Genomic DNA, 7,868 nt, shown 5'->3' with positions numbered 1-7,868 from the left:
GAAAGTTGCTCATAAGTTTTTTTTTTTTATGACCAGGCATTAAACAGCAGAAAATCTTACGGAATGTGCATGGTTTATTTTATTAAGTGCCAAATTGATGGTAAACTGCTGGAATGGGTAGACAACAGAGATCAATACACATGGGTAAAGCCAGTGCTTGACTTGAGCAGGAGCTCACTGGAACCGAGTACCAGCACCTCAAATGTTTTTCTGCTTGAGTTCCTGCATCTCCTAGCAAATTAGCTCAAAAGTATTGAGTTCCTGCACCTAAATATAAAATGGTACGTAGAGAGAACATTCCTCATGTCACCGTGCAAAGGGTAGTTGATGTCCCTCTTCAAGAATCTCTCTACCCTGCCAGGAGTGACATCACTACCCACATACTGCAAAGCAACGTGAAATGTCAAAGCACAATACAACAGGTAGAATAAGGCAATACAATGCAAGTGACCCCAAATAGAGGAGAATACATTATTAAAACAGCAAGACATCCAGTCGTTGATTGATGAGATTTGTTGTGAGATTTGTTTTTATAAACAGTGAGAAATGATTTGAGGCAGTGATTTGGGTTATGAAGCACCCTTGGTTCTCAGCTTGGATAGCAGCATTTCATTCTTCCGACACTCCTGTAAGAAAGAGTATTGGATTAGTAAAACAACGTCAGTGATTTACATTTACATTTTAGTCATTTAGCAGACGCTGTTATCCAGAGCGACTTACAGGAGCAATTAGGGTTAAGTGCCTTGCTCAAGGGCACAGACAGATTTTTCACCTAGTCGGCTCAGGGATTAGAACCAGCGACCTTTCGGTTACTGGCACAACGCTCTTAACCACTTCTTTATCAGTTTAGAAAACAAAACAAAAATCAGCTCTGGGAGACAACAGTAGAACACATTCATAAAACAGTTAACTAGTTCCATCATGTTTTACCATACAGACCCAGAATGCGGTTCTCTCTCAGGCCTCACCTCTTTGAAGTCCTTGACAGTTTTGAAGTAGAGCCTCTGTTTGTCCAGCAGCTCCAGGTACTCATCATTCAGCTGGTCTCTCCTCATCTTATTCTCCTGCTTCTTCTTCTCCATCTGTAAACCAGGAGAAGACATCACCAATATGCATCACACATCACTGTCATTTTTAAGCGTTTTTCACTAGGGCCAGGGGGTAAGCACCTGGCGTCTTCAGCTCAAGCTGTCATTAGGCAGCAGACGGTGAAGATAATAAGATATGGTTAGTTACTGTACTCACCTTGATGCAGCTTTGTTTGATTCCCTCCACTATCTGCTCCATCTGTCTCAAGAACTGCTCCTTGGCCCCCAAAGACGCCATCGCCCTGAGCAAGACAGGAGACCACAGCTTAGACAGGAGGTAAACCTGCTGGACTCTATTACCCATAATACCAAAAGCAGGATATGTTTAGAAAGGGTAAATTGTGAAAATACTCACTGTTGGAAGTTGTCATGGATAGAATTCAGCAAGTTCACCTACAGAAACAGATCAACACAGAGGAGGATGACTATCATGAGTAAACCAGCTGATTTCAGCTGCAATGGCTCTATGAAACTGATTGACATAGTATGCCCTCTCCTCTTACCTCCTTCTCCAGGTAAACCTTCTTGTCATCTAATGTGTTATACAAGGTGAAGAACTGCTTTGTCTCTTTATGTGTTGCTGAAACTAGGGGACACACACAAAATGAATGTTTCTTTGATGCAATAACTTGTTAACTTAACAATTCAATAAAAACAAGTGATTGGGTTACTATTATAGAAAACAATCACTGTCTCCAGGTGGTTGAGGCTAAGATACCTACCTTGGCCATAGAGCTCAATGAACCTCTTCTGATACTGGGTCAGTTCTGCCCTGCTCGGCACCTCGTCTATCTTCCTCTGCAGGATGGCGATCTCACGGTTCCTCTGAGCCTATCAGAGAGTAGACCTCAGGTCATGAGCAAATAAAGGACGTGGTAAGAGGACCACTATTTGCATGCTCAAAACAGAATGCCTAAGTGAATTCAAATTGATTAAGCAGGAATTAATCCTGCTACAGCAGTGTGCATTGGCGCTTTTACCATCAGTAGTCTGATCTTCTGTAGCTTCTCTCTGTCTGTGTTGTACTGCTTGTCGATTAGCTGACACTTCTCCTTAGGGAGAGAGAACGAGAATCAGAGAAAGAGGGAAAGACAGTGAGTCACAGTGTAACATTTGTTAAACACAGACATAGAAAATAGTTAGTTGGTCTTGGGAGTGTGTTACCTTCTCGTCCTCCGTATCATCTCCTGACTCCATCTTCAGGTCCTCAATGTTCTGCTGCAGGCGAACCATCTCCTCCTGGAAAGAAATTGCGCTCCATATTAGTTGTGGTGCTCTTACCAGGAAATAAGAGAATTACATCACAAATACACCTGTGAAGTAGGTCCATTTCAAACTTAAATCTTACAAGTCATATATGGATGGACTATGACGTATTGGGGAAAGTATGCAGACTCACTCTACAGTGTGTCCGGAACTCCTGCTCCTGGTGCTTCAGGTTCTCATTCATGCCTACCAGAGCCCTCAGCTTCTCCAACAGACTGTGGCACACACAGGGAGGATGAGAAAAGTCCAAAACACCTGTATAATTTCAGGGGTTTTATATACTAACAACCGCTGAATGAATGCCCTAATGGTTTGGTCTGTATGTGCAGCACTCACCCAGTGTCAGCCTGGCTCTCAGCCTCTTCCAGGGCACTCCGCTCTTTCTCCAGTCTCTCTGTCTGCTCTGTGGCCTCCATCAGTTTGCTCTTAGCTTCCTCACACCCTGATTTTACCTCCAAGTGTTTGGCTTGTAGCTGAAAACACAAAATGCACATACTTTTAGTTACTTCTGACAGGAAAAGAAAGTGCATCGTATCCTTAAAGAAATGCATGGCTATTTTACACAAAGTTCTGTGAAGTTCACAAAGTCCAGTCGTCACCTCCTCCAACTGCTTGGTCTTCTGTTGGATCTGTTTGTTCAGAGAGGTCACTATCCTACGGTGCTGCTGGACTGGCCCGTACCGCTCTGGACGATCCTCTGCAGACCGCTCCGACTGCTGGAAATGTGTGTGTGGAAACACATTTAACTACACACTGTGGCATTGACTTATCCTTTAAATTATGACAAACATTTTATTGATTTATTTATTGATTGCAGTTAACCATTTAGGTGAACCCTGAGGTGGGAGTCGCTCACCTTCTCAGCGTACTCAGATGCTATCTGTTTAATCTCCTCAGACTGCAGGCCAACTATCTGGCCCACGGTGCTAGCCATTAGCCTCCCCTGCAGGTAAACACAATATATTGATGTTACATATTAAAATTAAAAACCTTTACATAAATCAACCACACAGTAAAGGCTGGCAAAGAGAAGAACTAAAGTCATGCCTACCTCCTCAGTCGCCATGGCAGCCATGCTGGTCATCAGTGTTTTAATGCGCAGCTGAGAGGATATATGACAGGGAGTCAGGGACATCATCACAAAGAGGGATGCATTTCTGAAGTATTGGACATGGGGCTATGGTTGGGTTTAGAGCGATACATGTGTGATGTGACCTCACCTCCTCCGCTGCCTGCAGGTCCTCCTCCTCCAGCAACCCCTCTGTCATCCCTGGGGGTGTGGCCTGAGAGCCTGGGGTCAACAAGGCTTTCCGCTCCTCTGCCTGTAGGGAACAGGGGGATACAATCTTTCATCATGGTTTCACTTTCTACTTTCTACTATAGCAACAGTTCACAGAACACCTATGATCCACCAGTCTCCATCTCTGTAATAATGGTTATAATGATCAACCTCCTGTCCCCATCTTTCTGTAGAAGGCTGTAGTTATAGGCTTTGAATTCATATAATTCTACAATTAACTTCACATAGATGACAGTAATGAAATATATTTTTTATTTCAATAAAGCTCACCTGGTCCTGTTTTGTCTGCTTGCTGAATCCATAGCGTCTAAAACACAGGAGTAATAAGTACTTAAGTCACTGTTAGGCACAGGAGGTTGGTGGCACCTTAATTAGGGAGGACGGGCACATGGTACTGGCTGGAGTGGAATGATGGAACGGTATCAACAACATCAAACACATGGTTTCCATGTGTTTGATGCCATTCCATTCGCTCTGTTCCAGCCATTATTATGAGCCATCCTCCCCTCAGCAGCCTCTACTGCTGTTAGGATACTGGTCCATGAAAGGAGCACATAACACATGCATGCACCCACCCACCCACTCACTCAATGCTTATTTGAAGTTTTCTTTATTAAAACACACACATAACAAGCATTCATGTGAAACACTCCTTGCAGTGAACAAGTCCATTCACATACTTACAGAAGGTAATCTGACATTCTAATACAAGGATGGATGAGACGCAGGAAAAGGATAGGAAAATGAAAGGGACACAATTGTCAAATGGGATGAGATCACATTGGTTCTGATTCTCAATGTGAACATGTAACATGAACTGTGGAGAAAGTTGGATATGGAGGACTGAATATGGAGAGATGGAGAGAAAGAAAGAGAGAGAGCGAGACAGGCAGCCTACCTTCCGTACTCCAGCAGAGTAGAGTGAACCCTGGACTCCTCGTCCAGCAGCTCTCCTGCTTCAACCTGTCTCTTGTATTTCCTCTGAGGTTTATACACTTCCTGTCAATACCAGAGGAGAAAAACAACATGCTGTGTGCTTTGAATGTTTCTATACTATTACAAGGGGGGCCTTTAAATCAAATCCAATTTAATTTGTCACATGCTACGTAAACAACAGGTGTAGACTAACAGTGAAATGCTTACTTACGGGCCCTTCCCAACAACGCAAAGACCAAAATAGAAAAATATTAGAAAATAATAACACAAGGAATAAATAGACAATGAGTAATGATAACTTGGCTATATACACGTGGTAACAGTACCGAGTCGATGTGCAGCGTGTACGAGGTAATTGAGGTAGATATGTACATATACGCAGAATTGGTCAGGAGCCCGTAAAATGTCTGCTATCCACTGCAGCGCCATCTTTATGCCATCTTTATTGTAAAGGCTCATGGAATAATTTGACCCAGACATAGCATGTCAGCTTCATGTCACGGAGTCACTAACCGATACATCTAGGACTGCTTTCACAGCCTTCTCCTTCCTCTGCAGGAAGTCTTCATCCTAGGATGGAGGAACAATACAGGGTGCATAAGACAGGGGTTTATTCAGCGAAAAGTTCAGAACGTTGCACTTAGAAATGTAATGAGTAGAGTTGGAGTTGAATATCCCTGCCATGTAGCCACCCTACAATAACAGCACTCACCTCAGGGAAGCTGTGTGTCTTCTGGAACTGAGAAACAGAGTAGGCTCTCACAGAGTCTCCCATCTCCTCCCTCGTCTCTATGGCCCTCTTCACCAGCCACTGAAGATCATACAACACAGGCAATGAATCAGACATGAGGTCACAAACCAAATACGGTACTCTACTACAAAACTCTAATGTCTAGGAATACACACCTGTATCACTGGAAATATATGGATGAAATCCAGCCCTTGGATCTGATGGGGCTCCAGGCGATGAGGGCACTTCATTTTGGGCAGAACAGACACAATCTTCTCTGTGAGAGCTCTGCAAGGAGATTCACAAGGTCATCCGACATCAGTTACACTGGTCCAGCAACATCACTAACAGTAAACACAATAATGCTGTCTGTTAGCTACTTACATTTTCTGTCCAATTGTTGAATTCTCCTGGAACAGCAGATCCACGTCAATGTCAAAGTTACATGTTGTAATGCACCATGTCATCCCTCCAACCACCTATGAAAAGACATGGTTCAGGGAATGGAATTAGAAAGGGTAACTTAGCAAGGAGATGGTAAACCAGGAATCAAAAGCCTGCAGATCTTCAGAAGGAGGGTTGTAATGTAAGTTGGTTCTCACCTTGTCAAAAGGTCCCAGTCCTTTGATTCGGGCTCTGAAATATCCAGCAGCAAGCAGAAGTTCCAGGATTTCTGCTAGCTTGACACTCTGCTCCTCATCCTCCCTTGTTTCAACCTGCTAGCCACAGTTGCTAACATCAGTTGCTTTACAGTGCCTTCGGAAAGTGTTCAGACCCCTTGACTTTTTCCACATTTTGTTAAGTTACAGCCTTATTCTAAAATGGATTGAATAAATAAATACCCTCAGCAATCTACACACAATACCCCATAATGAGAAAGTGAAAACAGGTTTTTAGAATTGTTTGCAAATGTATATATATTTTTTTTAAAGGCACACACCTGTCTATATAAGGTCCCACAATTGACAGTGCATGTCAGAGCAAAAATCAAGATTGTGTAGAGGCACAGATCTGGGGAAGGGTACCAAAAAATTTCTGCAGCATTGAAGGTCCCCAAGAACACAGTGGCCTCCATCATTCTTAAATGGAGGAAGTTTGGAACCACCAAGACTCTTCCTAGAGCTGGCCGCCTCGCCAAACTGAGCAATCGGGGGAGAAGGGCCTTGGTCAGGGATGTGACCAAGAACCCGATGGTCACTCTGACAGAGCTCTAGAGTTCCTCTGTGGAGATGGGAGAACCTTTCAGAAGGACAACCATCTCTGCAGCACTCCACCAATCAGGCCTTTATGGTATAGTGGCCATACAGAAGCCACTACTCAGTAAAAAGGCACATGACAGCCCGCTTGGAGTTTGCCAAAAAGCACCTAAAGACTCTCAGACCATGAGAAACAAGACTCTCTGGTCTGATGAAACCAAGATTCAACACTTTAGTGAATGCCAAGCGTCACGTCTGGAGGAAACCTGGCACCATCCCTACAGTGAAGCATGGTGGTGGCAGCATCATGCTGTAGGGATGTTTTTCAGCCGCAGGGACTGGGAGACTAGTCAAGATCGAGACAACGCAGGAGTGGCTTCGGACTTGAACTCGATCAAACATCTCTGGAGAGACCTGAAAATAGCTGTGCAGCAACGCTCCCCATCCAACCTGACAGAGCTTGAGAGGATCTGCAGAAGAATGGGAGAAACTCCCCAAATACAGGTGTGTCAAGCTTGTAGTGTCATACTCAAGAAGACTCGAGGCTGTAATTGCTGCCAAAGGTGCTTCAACAAAGTACTGAGTAAAGGGTGTGAATACTTATGTAAATGTGATATTTATATAAATTAGCAACAATTTCTAAAAAGCTGTTTTTGCTTTGTCATTATGGGCTATTGTGTGTTGATTGAAGGGAAACATATATATTTAATCAATTTTAGAAGAAGGCTGTAACCTAACAAAATGTGGAAAGTCAAGGGGTCTGAATACTTCCCGAAGGCACTGTATTTAGCAAACAGTGAATTCGCTAGCTCCAGTACCTAGCGAACTGGCAAACAAAGCAATGTTTACATTGCAGTGTTGTTATATCATGACACAAACTGCACCATATTTGGAAAAACGACAGACTAAAACGTATTAAAGAAAATTATGTTACCTGAATAAGATTGCCCTCTTGATCATATTGAGCTCCTATTTTAGACCCTGTTCTCACTCTGTGGAAAACAGAAATGGCCGCCATGTTGGACTGTGTATAGTGTTGCCAACGCCTCAGTAAGGAAAGTAGATATTGGCTGTTCTAAAAGTCACTAAATTACGTCATCACTTAATTAGCATAATTGGCCATGTGTGATGGACACTGTAGGAGAGAGGAATAACGTCGTGGAGAGACAAAAAGTGAGTAAAAAGCTGCGCGAGGATTGGGCCGCCTGTGAGTGCTTTGGGACTCCCACGGCAGCGAGTAAGAACGATACGTGCTTCACATTTACATTTTGCAGACGCTCTTATCCAGAACGACTTACAGTTAGTGAGTGCATACATAAAAAATAAAAAATAAATCATACTGGCCCCCCGTG

The 7,868-nt window shown here is 43.4% G+C and overlaps 1 protein-coding gene across 3 annotated transcripts; it reads right to left on the bottom strand.

Annotated features, from left to right (window-relative positions):
• Positions 1 to 61: 61 nt before the first annotated feature.
• LOC121536905 (coiled-coil domain-containing protein 93) lies at positions 62 to 7,585 on the bottom strand. 3 transcript variants are annotated; one of them, XM_041844543.2, is made up of 23 exons: positions 7,451 to 7,585; positions 5,923 to 6,036; positions 5,705 to 5,799; positions 5,497 to 5,608; positions 5,303 to 5,401; positions 5,104 to 5,160; positions 4,553 to 4,653; positions 4,339 to 4,356; positions 3,925 to 3,961; positions 3,575 to 3,676; positions 3,406 to 3,456; positions 3,211 to 3,297; positions 2,954 to 3,070; positions 2,691 to 2,827; positions 2,488 to 2,569; positions 2,253 to 2,327; positions 2,069 to 2,137; positions 1,811 to 1,919; positions 1,592 to 1,674; positions 1,444 to 1,481; positions 1,246 to 1,330; positions 969 to 1,082; positions 62 to 626 (listed from the first exon to the last, which is right to left on the bottom strand). In XM_041844543.2, the coding sequence occupies exons 1-23, from the start codon at positions 7,532 to 7,534 to the stop codon at positions 570 to 572; spliced, it is 1,923 nt and encodes a 640-aa protein (XP_041700477.2). In that variant the 5' UTR covers positions 7,535 to 7,585; the 3' UTR covers positions 62 to 569. The 3 variants fall into 3 exon arrangements, with proteins under 3 accessions (XP_041700477.2, XP_041700476.2, XP_041700478.2); XM_041844542.2 differs by having other exon boundaries at positions 2,069 to 2,140; positions 7,451 to 7,584; XM_041844544.2 differs by lacking the exon at positions 4,339 to 4,356 and having other exon boundaries at positions 2,069 to 2,140; positions 7,451 to 7,584.
• Positions 7,586 to 7,868: the final 283 nt, after the last annotated feature.

This window comes from Coregonus clupeaformis, chromosome 23 (assembly GCF_020615455.1).
Source record: "Coregonus clupeaformis isolate EN_2021a chromosome 23, ASM2061545v1, whole genome shotgun sequence".
NCBI lineage: Eukaryota > Metazoa > Chordata > Actinopteri > Salmoniformes > Salmonidae > Coregonus > Coregonus clupeaformis.
The sequence above is the reverse complement of the archived record's forward strand: the minus strand, read 5'-3'. Positions and strand labels throughout refer to the sequence as shown.